Source organism: Lissotriton vulgaris, chromosome 11 (assembly GCF_964263255.1).
Source record: "Lissotriton vulgaris chromosome 11, aLisVul1.2, whole genome shotgun sequence".
Taxonomy (NCBI): domain Eukaryota; kingdom Metazoa; phylum Chordata; class Amphibia; order Caudata; family Salamandridae; genus Lissotriton; species Lissotriton vulgaris.
The window spans coordinates 942,979,174-942,996,320 of record NC_141699.1 but is presented as its reverse complement, the minus strand read 5'-3'; the positions used below and the strand labels follow the sequence as shown (position 1 = coordinate 942,996,320).

Genomic DNA, 17,147 nt, shown 5'->3' with positions numbered 1-17,147 from the left:
TCAGCAGCGGTGCAGACACGAGGTCCCTTGGAGCTGGAGCCGTACTCCCACTCACTGGCGTTGCTGCTGACGTCGGTCGGGCCCGGCGGCCGGTCGTCGAGGAAGCGGGACACTGGGGCCGTTACCCACTGCGTCGAGCTGGATTTGGCGACGTCCGTCGGCGTCGAGATTGCTGGTTCTTTCAGAGGTGCTGGATTCACAGGTTCCAGCAAATAGCACTTTAAGTAGATGAAGTCCTTTAGCCCTGTGACTTCAGCAGGAGACTGGCACTCTTCCAGTCCTTGGAGATTTTCTTAGCAAGCGTGAGAGTACACACCCAGTTCCTCTCTCCTGGTTCCTTGGCAAAAATAAAGAAGCACTGCAGGATTCCCCCCAGCAAACAGCACACTGGCAGAAGGGGTAGGCAAGTCCTCAGATCAGCAGGCCTTTTGTCCTTGGTTACAGGGTTCCTTGTCAGAAGTGATCTGATTTCTTAGTTCAGGGGTCCTACTCTTATACCCCTTTTCGGCTTTGATCCCTTTGTCCATGCAGGGGACTTTCCCAACATCCTGGGTCTGTTGTGGGTGGAGCCAGGCGGAAGCACCTGTCCTATTCACTGAGCAGGGCTGGGTCCTCAGACGCCCAGCAGGAGGTGGAGCCAGCATTGACACTGGCAGGAGCAGAGCTATCGGCCTCCTGGCAGGAGGTGGGGCTAGGATCGTCCATGGCAGGCACAGAGCCATCAGCCGCTTGGCAGGAGGTGGAGCCAGCATTGTATCAGGCAGGGCAGGCTGTCAGCAACTACTCTCCCCCTACTCTCAACGCAAATGTCCCACTCATCCCACACTGACTCATCCAGACCTCTGGAGCCACCCAGCTCCTGTCACACACACGCAAGACCAGCAGAAACCAGATATGGTTAGACAAGAAAATAGACACTTTCTAAAAGTGCTATTTTCAAACCCAGAGTCCAAAAACCATCCACATCGACGGATGCGTAATTAAACCCCGAGTTCAGGGATACCAAACTCGACATTGCGCCATGCTCCCCGAGCCATCTAGGATCATAGCACTAATAATCCAGGAGGCCCATTCTAACTAATGGAGAGCAGGTTACCTCGCAATAGTGAAGAACGAAGATGGCTGTAATTCACTATTAGGACATGCCAACTTGGTCAGGCGTGTCCTACCTTATACTTACAATGCACCCTGCCCGTGGGCCTACCATAGGGGTGACTAACATGCAGTCAAGGGGAGGTTTGAGGGGCTGGCAAGTAAGTATACTTGCGCAGCCTGCGTGACAGCACTAGGCTGCACGTGGGTCTCGCAATGACCGACCCGTAGACATTCTTTTACGAGGCCGCTCTTGTGGGTGGCACAACACGTGCTGCAATCCCACGAGCGACATTTGTATTTACAAGCCCCGGCACTCCTGGTGCACTAGACTAGGGACTGATAGTAAACCAAATAAGCCAAACATGGATACAATCGATACATCAATTTAACATCGGGAGCACTTGCGCTGTGGCACTGATCAGCAGTGGCACGGCGCCCAAAGCATATACCAGCAAAACATCGTAAAACAGTGGAGGCAAACAGAAAAAATGGAGGAGAGGCTCAAGCCAATGATGTCAGGTCTAACAGTCCCCAAAAAAATCCAGCCCAGCAGCACCGATGCTTGATACATAGTCATGGAAATCCAGCACAGCTTTTATAAAGAATTCGAGGGGCGAAGTGAACGCTGCGCTGGTTCAACAACCTAGAAACTCGTACTGATGGGGGGACTCTGTTGTCTTGTTCTCAAGCAGCACACGGGGGGCGGCGGCGCAGCTAGAGATGTAGGAATCAAGAGATCTGGTTAGGATTCAGCCCATACTTACCCACTTAGACAGCGGGCCCCGCGCACTAGGTATTGTCTCATCTGTGTTTACCTGCTGTGGTCGGGGTTTACAGTTTCCGCCTCACCTCCCTGTATTAACCAGAAAGCCTGAAAACGACATCACACCGAGGAACTCCAAGACAGAACTCTTCTCGAAACACCTTTCTCTGAAAGACAAAGGCTTGTTCAAAGTGACACCAACCAAGCTAAGCTTTTAGTTGTAGCCCGAACAGCTAAAACTGTTCCTATCTCAGATCTGTTTCCCTTTAGCTTCTTCCACTCTTTGACGTGAGGTGATTTAGTGGTTATGTTTTAGTTAAACCAATTGGCCCCACACACCACAGGAAAATGACTTGTAATAGGAATAGCCATGACTGGATACAGGTGTCATGATATGGGGTAATCTGGCAACACTTAAAATCACTCCTGTACTTTGCACACTTTAGGCTCACTGTCACTCATTGTCTATGCCGTGTATGAATCTTCTGTCTGCTCTCTCCTGCACCCCTCCCCCCCTCGTGTTTTAGTCCACGAGCTCCCTGACTGTTCCTCCTCCCTCATCCTGTCTTTGTGTTAACCAGCCCCCCGTTGTGTGTCACCTGCCCCCCACCCACCATGTGTGCATCTAGTGTCTCCTATCTGCATGTCTCGGTGCCAGGGTGCATCAGGACACATGGCACTGCTGCAGCAGGGAGCGGCGCCGCTGCACGTCTTGGGTGGACCTTGCCCCCCAAGCGGAGGGTGTGTGTGGGTAGAGCCTGGTACCAGCCAGGACAGCCACGGTCTCCCTTTAATGGTGCCACTCCCACTTGCCAATAATGCCCTCTCCGCATCTGCCTGGGGTCTGAGGTAGCGGCAGCGGCTGCCTGCGCCGCTCCGAGATGACAATGACATCAGCGCTGTGCCAGCGACTCCCGGTCTCCCAGACGCGCCCGTCCCATGTCTCTCCCACCACACTCGCTGCCTTTACCAATGTTTCAGCAGTCACCTTTGTTTGGGAACATTTTTGGATTTTGATCCTTTCGGTTTGGGCCTCCCACGTTCTATTTTATCTGTGGTATAAGTTTATGCTCATTTGTCCTGACCTTTCACCCATGTTTTTTACCCTTTAGGCTCTGACCTTTGAATTTGACTTTGAACTTGTGCTTCTAACCAACCAATGCCATTTGCTTTCTGTTATCTGGTTCTGATTTCTGACAGGCGCCTGCGTTATCCTAGTCGCGACCGCTCTGTGTGTGTGGGGCTCTGTGTGTGTGGGGCTCTGTGTGTTGGGCTCTGTGTGTGTGTGAGGGGGGCTCTGTGTGTGTGTGGGGGGCTCTGTGTGTGGGGGGGGGGCTCTGTGTGTGTGTGTGCAGCTCTGTGTGTGTGGGCTCTATGTGTGTGTGTGGCTCTGTGTCCGCGAATACTCTCTACTACTCTCTAATGCTCACCTATTGCCATTGTAAATGACAATACCATTTATGCTAAAAAAAATGATAAAAAACTTCATGAGCAATGCCAATAGCTCTACCTTTAATAATGCCGAGACCATTGCATTGTAAATGCTTGTTTGTGTTTTGGCATCCTGCTCTTGTTTATTTCCCCCTCCCAATCAATGTCCCCCTGCGAGTCGCCTCTCCCCACAGGATTCTCAGAGCACAGCACAATCTAACGCAATTGGTTATTTTCCTTATCAAGCATGTATTGTGAATTACATTTTTTATTGTGATCCTGATATATCTTTCTGAAGGACACTTTCGCTGGAAGTTCTGATGCAGGCTTGCTAGCATACTAGTGTATAAGTCTTTGTTTCAGAATGTTTCATATTGTATTTTACAGCTCTGGACTGCTGTTGCTGTGAATGGTAATGGAGGATTCCTGACTACCTAAGACATGGGTTAGTGTTATAAACTTTTAATGAAGATCTCGCTTCTGATTTGTCCAGTGTAAGGTACCACTAGTCATGCTGTAGTAAATCTGCAGTTTTGCTCATTGTCTGTGTGGACATTATGTATAAAATCCCCTGTTTTTAGGGGAAAGAGAGAAACTTTTCCCGATGTACTAAAAACACTGCTCGAATTTTTGTTGACTTCCCACTGTCTCTTAGGTCTGATTATTGTGACATTTCCCTCTCTTACTGAGAGATGCTGTTAGTTTCTTTATGATTCTCACAGTAAACTATTGATGGTCTTCCCGTCCCTTTCAGAGATGCTGATTATTCTATATATGACTTTTCCTGTTGATCTGGGTTTGGTTTGATTTCTCACTTGTGATTTCCTACCCTGTATCTCATCCTTCCTGGTATTTATTGCATTTCTCTTTAATGGCTATTTTGAGAATGTTGTAATTAAACTCATTATCAATCTATCTAGAACTCAATTACCCTTTAATTTACTCTGCTAATATTGTTGGGCTTGAAGTCTCTTATCGCGGGATCAAGAATGCTGGAGTCAAGCTGCCACCGATATATTTGGGGGTGATTAAAATATTGGGGTTCAGTGAATTATTGGGGTTCAGGCTCCCACAATAAATTGCTGTTTGCAAGCATTGTGGGTAACATAGGTCACCACATATTCCTGTTGGGGTGATTTTAATGTGCCAAAAGCACATGATGAAATTCTCATTTGAGGGAGCAAACTGAGTAGTCCCAGCGGTTGAGAAATGTAACTTCAACCAATTCCATTCTAATTTTTGTGTGTTTCAAGATTCATTCTGTATATTAGGATGCATGTTTGTGGATCACTGTTTAAAAACTCCTGTTTCCCCTGACTGATGACAAGTAATAAGGTAGGTGCACAATTAGGGTTATTTTTTATCCTGTATATGCTGGGCATAAAACTCTTTAAACATTTGTGGTAAACTGAAAGGCATCATGCAAATGCTAAAGAACTGCAACCTTTTTAGGCTTTTTTATGATTATATTATTAAAGTTTTCTGAATTTGATAACATAAATACCATATAATACCTGTGCTCAGGCATCATACCCAATACCCCAATCAGGCAAGAAGAGTAGCATAGATATTTTATATAGGCCGTACACCAAATAATCAAATATCAAGTTCTACATTTTGAAAGTGTCCTAACTAATATTTCCCTAGATCGTCTGTATTTCTTGTCACAAACCTTGCTCTATGTACTGTTTCTTCCACCTTCTTCCAATAGACCATATCATGCTAACTTTTTAGGAAAGTGGTATCAAATGCCTGATGCATTCCTCAATTAATGTGTTGTGCAGCAACAACTTTTAACACATGCACTGATATGTACCCTTACAGACACACAATAGGTTAAATCTAAAGCACAGAAAACAATAATTATAAACTAAATCTCTCACCTTCAGTATCCGGCACCATTTTGACAGTGTAAGACGTATGTGGTAAGAGGCTGGCTGTGTTCCGGTTTGTCCCTCTGGTTGAGAATGTGTTGTCGTAAAAGCTCAGCCCATGCATATCAGTGTCGGTGCCTAAGCCAATGACATGCCACCAAACAGTGTCTCCCATGCACATATCCAGTCCAGGTTGATTGCCATACAGATAGCCATTTATAGCTGGCAAGAACACACAAGAAAGGAGAAAAGCATTTGAGATGTTAAAAAAAATATTAAATGTGTGATTTAAACCAGCATTATTATTTTCCCACATTTACCCATCTAGTAATAGGCATATGAGCTGATATAATAAGCGTAAACAATAGGATAGTGATTTGGGAATTTAATTAAGTAACTTCAATCGCGACCCTACCAGCAGGATTTGTGTCATTCATGACCAACGGGCCACATCTGGTTCTGGAGTTAGCATCACTGAAATATATTTTTTCATGGTCTGGCTTGATAGTGCAGCTGTTGCTGGACAATTATGTGAGCATCACTAGTAAGGGGCGTTGGTGCCGCCCCGATGTTGGGAGCCAGCAGCACACGTATTGACTAGACAGAAGTTGTGTGCTTTAACAAAAACAGTGCTTTCCCTCCAAACAGCTGTGATCATTTTTTTTATTTATCCAGCTCCCTAAACCTGACCTTTAAGGAACACCCACATGGTATTTGAAGTCTATTAAAGTGTCTTAAATAACTAGATAATGTATGCTGTTTTTCTCTGGCAGTAGCAGGGGTAGGAGGAAGACATAAAACACAAAAGAGCAGACCAGGTCCAAGGTTGGTGTGTACCTATACAAGGGGCTGTGCAGCAGTGGAATGCAAGTGTGGGTAATTGTTGTTGAGTCACAAAAGGCTGTTGAATCACAAAAGGCTAGAGCTGATCCCATCAGCCCACCCTCGTGGTGGAGTTTCATCATGTGGGAGTTGATGATCATTCTGAACCGTACCCGACCTGTTAGTTGTCGGAAATGAATATCAGAACTCTAGCCATATTGTTCATCAAAAAGATTAATTAATAAAGTGCAGTGCTCAAATGGTTGTGATAAATAAAATTGACTACTGAGACTTTAGAAACGTTCAAAGGGAAGTCTTGGTGTCAAAATTAAAAACACGCTGAGTAGTTAGACATTTATACTACCCTCTAGCGCTTGTGCAGAACGGTCGACATGTTTCAGCCTATGGGGGATCTTCCCCGGCTTTCTTCAGGACCTTTAATATAAAATTGCTACTGCAACTGACGGTGGTTAGTGATATGAGGAACAACATAGAATGTACTTCAACAGAGTTACATATCTACCAGGAACCTTGCTCTCCAATGTTCACTGGAGGAAGAGAAATATAACTTCTTCCCAGCTTTGTGTGGGTGAAGACCTCACCTCACCCGGTAACCGCTCGGGAGAATGAGGCCCCGCTCTGTCCGTCGGTACCCCTAATTCAAAACGAACGGCCTCATTCTCCCGAGCGGTTGCCGGGTGACGTGAGGTCTTCACCCACACAAAGCTGGGAAGAAGTTATATTTCTCTTCCTTCATGAACATTGGAGAGCAAGGTTCCTGGTAGATATGTAACTCTGTTGAACTACATTCTATGTTGTTCCTCATATCACTAACCACAGTCAGTTGCAGTAGCAATTTTATATTAAAGGTCCTGAAGAAAGCCGGGGAAGATCCCCCATAGGCTGAAACATGTTGACCGTTCTGCACAAGCGCTAGAGGGTAGTATAAATGTCCAACTACTCAGCGTGTTTTTAATTTTGACACCAAGACTTCCCTTTGAACGTTTCTAAAGTCTCAGTAGTCAATTTTATTTATCACAACCATTTGAGCACTGCACTTTATTAATTAATCTTTTTGATGAACAATATGTCTAGAGTTCTGATATTCATTTCCGACAACTAACAGGTCGGGTACGGTTCAGAATGATCATCAACTCCCACCTGATGAAACTCCACCACGAGGGTGGGCTGATGGGATCAGCTCTAGCCTTTTGTGATTCAACAGCCTTTTGTGACTCAACAACAATTACCCACACTTGCATTCCACTGCTGCACAGCCCCTTGTATAGGTACACACCAACCTTGGACCTGGTCTGCTCTTTTGTGTTTTATATATTGTGAATAGGGGTATGAGCAGACAGGTCATTAAATATTCCCCTTGACCCTCCCCAAACGTTTATGTTTTTGTAGTAGGAGGAAGACAGTCATTAACCTACATGGATTTTTAGGTCTGGCTTGACAACACAACTGTCACCTGACCTTTTAACCTACATCCAATAATATTTCCAGTTCTTTGCATCCGCACAAATACACATCTATTTCCATGCTATTTACTTGGAAAACAGCAAATTACCATACAACATTCTTTTTTTTTTTAAAGAGTTTTCTATAGCGCTGGCTAGACCCGAAGGTATCAGAGTCCTTTACATTAGGTTCCACAGTGTAACAGAAAATGATCATGATTACACATTACGTCAAAAGATAAGCAATACATTGAGAGAGGAAGAAAAGGAGAGAAAAAAATAGTGGTGGGGGAAAGGGGAGGTGAGAAAAGGGAGGATGATCTTGTCAGAGACAACAGGAGAGATGAAAAGAAGTCTGTCTAAAGACCGACTGGGTAGGTGACGGTATACACCTGTTACAACGCATTTTTTACAACGCAATACTGTTACAACGCAACTTTTACAACGCATACCATTACAACGCATTGCGCTGGGGGGCGCTCTGGGATAGGGAATAAGTATAATTTACTATCCAACACCTTCCCTAGGGTCCACGGGGACTGGAGTTAGAATAGTAAATTATACTTACCACTATCCAGCACCTCAAAGCGCTATGCGTTGTAATGGTATGCGTTGTAATGGTCGCGTTGTAACAGTAGGTAGTTGTAATGGTATGTGTTGTAACATGGTACATCCGTAGGTGACGTCCAAGGAAGCAATCCACGGCCCGTCTCCCCTTTAGCTCAACAAGGTAACTCCATTGGGCATCAGTCAAAATAGCTAGGTCTCAAGTGGCGAGGGAAAGTTCACAGATAAACAGGGTGGGGACTAAGGGCAAGGACAGGTGAGGGCAAAAGTCAGTAGCTGGAAAGAGGAAAAGAGTAGAGCGGAGCGGGGTGGGGTGGGGGTAGGAGGAAGGGGGTGGGAGGAGATAAGCTCAAGGGAGACACAGGAGAGGTTGCCCAAAGTCCGGCTGGGTAGGTGATTGTCAAGGAGGGAATCCAAAGTCCATCTTCATTTTAGCTCGCGACATTCCTTTAAAGCCAGACCTATTTTTATTGCCAATGTTTACTTTCCAGGGAGTGATTCCTCAACTCAAGCGCTCAGGCAGGAAAAGGAGTTTGCCCATTTTTGTCACGCAATTCACAATGAGGAATGTCCTTCAGAGCTATCCCAAAAATAACACAATGACTATTTAAGTATTGCTTTGCCTTTAGAACCTGCAATGTTTTGTGAATTTTCTGGAATGGTACCAGAAAATCGTGGAATAAACATCATCTGAAAGAAATATTGAGGTAATATTAGAAACTCTACACCCAGTGGAGCAACAACTTTGTAAACATTAGCTAGGCCACAATATGGATGTCAAAAGAAACTTTTTTTATGGATAATCTGGTATAAAAAAGATGTTTCTGGAAATTAAAGATGCTCACCCCTGGATGTTCGCCGCCTAAGGAATTTCTCGGGAGTTTAATCTGATGGTTCCCAAAATTATCAGACTTATATATCCATGCAAGAGACCCTTTCTCTTATAAGAAGAAAAGGGGAGGCATGAAGATGTGCTCATCTGAACGTCAATGGTGCTCCCGCTGCAGAGGAGGTCAGCAGTACACCCAGAGAATAAGGGCTGTCCGGGGTGACACTTTCCAGCTCCGACACCTGCACTAGATGAAACAGACTCCTGGAATCTAGACAGACTGCATTTTCCAGAGTGCAACAGCAATGGTGGCAGCCATCTAAGATCCACAGTGCACAAGTTCCTAGTTGTTCAGAGCCTTCCTTCCTAGGCGTTTGTGATACTGTACAACTGTAACTGGGATCTTGTTGCCAGGTGACTGGAATTCATTGCACTTTCATTGAGACTTGTCAAGGACCTTCTTCTCAGACAAGCATTCTGGATTAACATTAGATACCAATGATTTAGACTTTGCCAATGAAGTCATCCTTTCAATGATTACAAACTCTCTACAAAAGAGTCATTATTTCTAGGATTACAAACACTATTGCACTAATTCATGAGAGGAGCTAGGGAATCCTCTATATTGTGTAGACTTTGTTTACATCACTTAGACATGTGTGGTATTAAGTTATTGCAAGTGGTGGAAAGTGAATGTATATTGCTGTGGGTGAAAGCAAAAATGCTATTGACTATTCATTCTGTTAAAGCTGATGAGCTATGTATATTGAGAATCATTCATATCACCAATTGATTTGTAAATCATTGAATGTTGCCGTATAAAAATGGGTATTACATTTCAGGTTATTTCACATATAATTCAAAAAATGTATTTACATGTTCCAGGTCTAGGAACTCAGAGTTATCAGCAACTAAAGAGAGTGGGTTAGAGAGAGATTGCCACAATATATCAGATAGCACTGCAGATTTAGTGAAATGCAATAATATTGAACAAGTACTACATCAATAAACTCTTGTTGTAAAAATGTAATGCTTCTGCAGTGCAGGTGAAGTCAGCACTAAGAAGACGTATGGTCAAGCAATCTAGTGTCTCAGTTTCTCTACCTCTGGTCCCTTTCCTCTCCTCCCAGTCTACTGCTGACTGGCATAGATACTTTTTGCATGGTCATCAGTGGGTTCAGGAAACTGTGGATACTAACATCACTCCTATTGGATCTGGATTGCTAGGTTAGTGCAATAGTGACACATATACAATACAAAATAATCCATGTATGATAGCCTCTGGTGTCTTTCCACGAGTACGTCCTCACTGGTCTATCTTGGCTCAAAACCCTCACCAGATCGTGTCATTGTTGCACGCTCCAGGGTCAACCAGTTGAATATGTGCTTTGGGTTCACCTGGCCCCTGAATCTGTTGATGCTTTCCTACCTCTATGATTGAGTAGCTCTGTTGGTGTCAAGTTAGGTTCCTCGTGTTGCCTGTCATCTCCAAACTCCTTTTTATCAAACTGGGTATTAACACTACACAGACCCATAGTTACACTGTGATCAGCAAGAACACACAGTCGTAACCTTGGACCTAAGCTGGGACTTGCATGCCAGCCTTTGTAACTGCTAGGGCCTCTTCCACCCACTCCCTTCTTCTTTGAAGGTCATCTAGGGTTAGGGAGAGTGTATCATCCACTATACATTGGTATTTCACCTGCCTTTCCTACCATGTTATTACCCTGCCCTCTTTAGAGGTTGGGAACCACAGGGTTTCCAACAGCAGAGCCTCAGCTTGCTCTGCTGGTGAACTCCCTTGACCTGGCACCCTCTCTGTCAAGGATTGGATGCTGAGAAGCTTTGTTAAATCTCTTTTTTTCCTGTGATAATAGTGACTCTTCCCAGTAGCCATGGCGACACCATGTACGGACCAGTTCATGTGAAAGGTGCTTAGTAAGGAGGAAAAAGCCACACATTTCAAAAAACCTCTGTGGCAATCTTGTCGTTTTTGATTGATGGTGATGAAGCTTAATGCACAAGTTAACATCAAGGAACCTATATGTCTCTGACGAAAGAGGAAAGTGGCAGGCAATGATCTCCAGCAGACTATCAAAGGTCTCGAAAGGAAAGGCCTTATTTACTTACATTTCACACCGGGGGTGGTGTCGTGAAACGTGTTGTAAATCTGTGAAAAGTGTTATTTACTTTCTGGCATTTACTTTTGAGTTAGAAAGTAGCCAGAAGGTAGCCCTAAAGTAAGGAAAAGTTGTGCTTTGTGCTATTTTGTGCTACTTTGAGTCAAGGGAATGTCCCATGGGTGTTACATAGGTATTCCCATTCAACCACTCAAAGGTTTTAATGCGAATCCCTATCTCCCTATCTGCGAACATTCGTAAACAGGAATTTGGACAGAAAATGATTTTGGGGCTTTGTTTAAATGTCTCCAAACTTCTCATACTTTGTATGTGGGCTGCATTGTACAACGCACCTTCAAAACGGGAAAAGTTGTAAAGTATGTAAAAGCATTTCATTTTATACTGGAAGGGTAACCACCCAGTACAAAGTCTATGTTAGACATCACATTGACCACCTTGCATGATGGTGCAAGTGTGTGTGCATGGCACTAGGCAGCACATTAGAGCTAGAGGATAGAGGACCAGCACCATATCCTAATTGATACAGGACTTTCCTGCTCTTTCCCTTTCACTCAATGCATTTCAGCAACTGATACTCTGCAATGCATGACTTTTTTTGTAAATTTGTCCTAAAATATCAACTGATAGGAGTAAAAATATGGGGCAAAACTAGTAGCAAGATGTGAATGATCACAATGAAAAGCAAATGAACTACATGTGTTGCAACAAATCTATCCTTGTTTATATATGATTCAAACAGGAACCAACAATATTTCTCTATTGTGTTAGTACACTGTGGTTTATCCTTGGCCTTTACTCCTCGACCTCTTGCTCTTCTTTTTGTGGATGTATTTTATGAGGCTTTGGTATATGTATACGATGATATATGTCTTAATACGTACCCTGACCTATATATTGTTCCAATTTTTCTCTCCTGCTTCTCTTTTGGATTCTTTGTTTTTTCTTTGTGTTTGGTTCCCTCAGTATGCAGTTTATATTCTGTGCTTGTGTCAAGACTAATTTATGATTAAGTTAAATGTAATGTTTTACTGTGCCCTGTACAACAAAAAATGGGGAAAATACCTGAATACATTTTTTTAAAAAAGGAACCAACAAAACAGGAAAAGACTTGACTTCATCTTGGATAGGGGACCTTAGTCAATGTTCCATGAACTGGCCACCATCCTGGCCATGTCCCTTTCCCATAACCCATGGCATCAACTTCACACTGGAAGAAGAAGCCCAAGTTTGATATTAGAGTTTTTTAATGTTCATTTTTTAAATGATATAATCCTCATTCATCTTGTTAAGATAAAAAAGAAAATTCTGTTTCCAAGCCATAACATGTCCAATTCATAATACATTCAGTCCATCTGAAGAAGAAAGGCTTTCCTTCCTCCTATGGGAGACAGAAGCTGGAGTCCCCCTCAGAGCATGGAGGTAGCGGGAAGTTACTCAACTGCAAATAGAAAACAGTGATGGAGAAGTCACACTGGCTTTACTCAGTCCAGCAAGTCCTGCCCAGTGCTTGTGGCAAACTTGGAGATGTTAGAGGCCTGAATGGCATACATAAATGGTATTTTTCTCGATCACTAGCAACGTTGTAACTTCACTTAATGACCCTTGATGGCAAACAACTACATTATCACATCTCTCATAATCAAAAATGTAAATGGCACAATAGATCATGTGAGACACTATTGTGTGGGAGAAGAAATCCCACTGCACTTCAGCATACAATTTAGCACCTCTTAGTGTTGTCTTAGTGGCCTGAAACATATGCTAGTGGGTGGGAATGTTATTTTACAACTCAGCAGCATTATCTGAGGCCTACTCAACAGGTTCTAACTAGAGCAGGGGGTCATACATTATGTGGAAAACTGGATTCTCATCCTGGGGAGAGGGTATTTCTCATGGCTAAGACCACAAGAAAGAATTTTGAAATGTAATAACGCCATTCAATAATAATTATTCACAAATGCGAAGCCTGTTTGCAAACTTCTGTCTGCGTTTTGTGAGCCAACTTTCACCTGAAACTTTTCCAAATGTGAAAATGCTCTCTGACAACTTTGTAACAATTATTCTATTCGGGTATAGAGGAGACAAAGTTATAAATGTGGTGCTCACAGCTATACATGCAGTACTTACAATTCATCTTGTTAGACTCCTGAAAATCTGGATCCTCCTTGTCTGACTGTGTAAAGCACGTTGTAAACATCTGGATGTTGTCCTTCAGGTACCAGCTCAAATTCTCATCCACCACTGTCACAATCAAGAAAAGGTCTGTTCCATTTCCTTCCTGTGAATGAAGATAAGTACAATACACTGAATATAAAAAGCAGAAATATTGCATAAGGTGAAATTGTTGCAATTTAGGAAGATATGCCACTTTGGTGGCAGTGACAAGGACGACATAATCAGTTCTTGATCACTTTAGATTGCCTGGCAGACAAGTTAATTCTCGTTATATCTCTGGCAACGTTCAAAACTTCACTTTTTGGAGTGAGTGTGATTTTCAAATTAATTGTTGATTTCTAGATGAATGCTGAAATTGGCATTCAAAATCTGAAAGTACAGTGGAATGTCCACCTAGAGGTGCACACCAACCTTATTTTATGTTGGGATTGATTTGAAAGCTTACTGGCTCAGGAATATCATGCATTCCACATGCTAGTCAATGAATACTGGATCAAAGGAAAAGAATCAATACATTTTTTATATTGTACTTTGCCAGAACCACTTTCAGAGGACCACAGGGCAAACAGTGGCCACTGGGCCCAACCACGGGGGCTGAGGCCTTTTACTGCTGATGTCCCGGGGCCTGATCTACTTCGTATCGTGAGCAACTCAGTCAAGTACTCATTCTGCACTTGAATCTCAGTGGCAGGTATGAATGAGCAGTCTAAGGCTCCATAAGGGGGGAGGTGTGGATTCAGATTAGTGAACATAGTCTCACAACTCAAAAAGCATGCAGCAGCAGCAATACACCAATGTCCAGTCAAATACTCACTTTTATAGAAAAGAAGTATATTAATTTTGACACTGCTCATTCAGAGAAGGATTATGACATTCACTGACAAGTCTCTGTCCCACTCTCAGGGGTTATTCCACATTCACTGGTAGCTACATCCATTGAATGCTTAACTAGCACTCTGACTCTTAAAGTCTAGTCAAAAGCCTCTTACCGTCACATCACTTTCAGCAGCAAGTTCCCCAGGGCCCGATAGGCTCAAAACATGTCTTACCAACTCTAGCAGGAGTGAACTGTGCAGTGTCTGGAGTGTTCCCCCATCTGTTGGGTGCCCACAGCAGCTCTGGTCCTGATACGGTCAATCGGAAGCATGCTGACTCAGCGGCTGCACTCAGCAGATGCATAGCTCTGTCTTCCTTATGGTAGCACTCCAGTAGCAATTGGAGGTGTTCTTGCACTCTTCCTGCAAGGTCAGTTGCTACACTCCCAAATGGGGACAATGAATTACAGAGCTCTTGCTCTTAATCCTAAACTGGAGCAGCGACGCTTCCTCAGCGTCTTCACCCCTTCTACGGGGTCAGGTCAGTTGCAGTCCTCGTTACACCTGGTGACCTACGAGTCACCACTGCTCACAGTTTATGGGCTCCTGCCTCATCCACATAGCACAAGTACTCAAGCAGTCCTTCCAGCATATGGGGTTTCCACACAGGGGATAATGCCTACTTTCAAAAAAAGCTACACAGCTGAATTTTGATTATACCTTTTGTACATATGAAATTGGAATTATGGATTTCAAATCATTACAAACAATATGATGATGACATAAGGAATCCTTCAACAAATAAAATAGAAGATTACTTTCTATAATCCTGGAATTTACTTGTTTTTTACAAATTTATTACGCGCTCACGCGCCTCTGGAGTGCACCAGGTTATACCTTACACGGCGTAAGGATTCTATTTCTCTACTTTCCACACAGTTGCCATACAAAGCTTCGGCCCTCACAACATGGCAGTCTTTACCACAGCTGCCTCTCCCAGAATATGTTGGTCACTGCCACAGTGCTGGGCAGGCTTCACCCCTTCTTCATGAGGTAGTCATTTCCAGATTGCTCTGTGAAAGTTCTACTGTCAGTGATCAATAGTTTAATGTATCTTTTCTGCTTCCATTACTTTCTATCTAGCCTATTTCACACTAAATTGACAGATATTGTAATGCAGTTCCTATATTCCCAATAGGCTCTGTGCATTGGAATAATATATACTATAGAATTGACGTAGGACTTAGGTCGACTAGGTCTCTATCGAATATATTAGACTTAATTGTGAGTGCCAGCTAGCTCAGAGGTCACTAGAAACTTTCTCGAATTCACAAGAAGGGATTAGTTTCTGACAACCGCATAAACATGACAACTTTGTTTCCCTAAGAATAAAACGTATCTCTACAGTCGTGGAAACAATAGATAGATATTTCACTTTGTCAATCGTGCATGCTTCGTTTCACCAGAGTTGCAGAGAAAACAGAGAGACGGGCATTTTCAATAAAAGTATTTATTAATATTAATAATCAACTTTTGTAAAGCCCGAACAATCACCCGTAAGGGTCTCTAGGTGCTGGGGACCGTCAGGAAGATTAAGCAAGCTCTTGTCCAGAGTCACATGGTGCTGAGCTAACCTGCCGCCGGAGCCGAGGATCGAACCGTGATCCCCTAATTCCAGCGTCAGTCGCCCGGGCTGCGGCGCCACACCTCTCAGTCTTCTTTTTCATGCAGAAGAAATGAACTGCTACAATCGTAATACTGACTGTAAAGTATAATGCGTACATCAAGAAGAGCATTATAAAATAGTACTGTAAAAGCATGGTATTGTTTCTTAGCCATAAAATACATACATAAATAACAATGACTAAAAAGTACTCAACTGGTGCTTCTAAAATACGCCTACCCCAATGTACCTAACCTAGGTCTAGTACGAGGGAGGAAGTAAGTGAGGTGTAGCATAGGTTTAGTATTCTTTGCCAAGAATCTATCCAAGATTTCTCTTAGGGTCTAATCAGCTCCGTACCTTGGTTTTAGAATGAAGGAGGCCTGGTATCTCTCTCAGGACTCGATTTCCCAACAACCCGCAAGAGTAGCTTGGAAATACTGGAGCTTGATATCTCGGCAGGAGAAAAATACAGCATCTTTCTCAGTGCGTCTGCTGGAGGGTCGGCTTCCTTCTGCACTTGCTGCGGCGAGCTGTGTCGGGCAAGTAGCTAGTCGAACTGCTCCAAACCACTGTGTGTTTGCTATGGCAAGTGTGGGCATATTTATACCTTGAAGGTGCAGAGTTTGGCGTAAGGTTGGACTTAATAACGTCATCAAAGACTTGCAGTTCTTTGAAAACTCCATGAGTTCTTGGATAAATCAATTTTCAAGCAAGGGGAAGTCCCTGACTGCTGAAGGCGAGTTTTTCCAAGAAATCATTTTGGATTTTCGGAACTAGTGGAAGTAGCCATGCCGTATTTGGACTGCATTGGCTAAGTCTAAATATGGTTATGATTTCTATGCCTATAGAAGGATAGGGTGATTTATACCTACATATGGGCATGAATCGGGAAAATTATACTATGGTCCTAAAACGCTACACAACAATATCAACACCAATAAATGTGGATTAAACTTTAAGCAATAGCTTTGGGTTTTAAAAATTAACACGTTCTTGGTGCATATTTTGATGAAGTCTAATTATAAATATGTGAGAAACACTATAATACACTAATGGAAGAAGTACCATTTCACAAAGATGTTGCGATAAGTGTGTCTTGCTTTTGCTGTACTGCTGGCTTACAATTGATTTCCAAGCTAAAGGCTCCGGCAACAATGTTACAACATCCAGTCACAAGGAGGTCGAGGAGTCGAGGTCTACCGATATAGTTGATTCATCATTGCGAACTGTAACAAACCTGGGAGTAATTCCACTAGCTGTGGGTGCATCTATCGATGGTCCAGCGGCAGCGGAGGATCCCCTGAGTGTGAAACTGAGTGCCCTATTGAGATTCTCACCCCGACCGCTCGAAGAGAGACTCATCCGCATTGAGCCACAGCTCACTAAGTTTGAGCATCTCACATTGGGAAACCTAGGCAATATTGCATCAAATGTGTTAGATCAGGGCAATTCTCACTTGAATACTGCACCAGGTGGGACTGTGATGCTTAAATCTCCCATTGTTGT

General features: G+C 43.4%; 1 protein-coding gene across 1 annotated transcript in view; it reads right to left on the bottom strand.

The window, feature by feature from the left end:
* LOC147683721 (ceruloplasmin-like) overlaps nucleotides 1-17,147 on the bottom strand; it is a 427,036-nt gene that overhangs the window by 158,256 nt on the left and 251,633 nt on the right. Inside the window, exons 10-11 of the mRNA XM_086944094.1 lie at nucleotides 13,113-13,263; nucleotides 5,173-5,385 (exon numbers count right to left, since the gene is read on the bottom strand). Of these exons, the coding sequence (XP_086800220.1) occupies nucleotides 5,173-5,385; nucleotides 13,113-13,263 (364 nt within the window). The remainder of the gene's footprint in view (nucleotides 1-5,172; nucleotides 5,386-13,112; nucleotides 13,264-17,147) is intronic.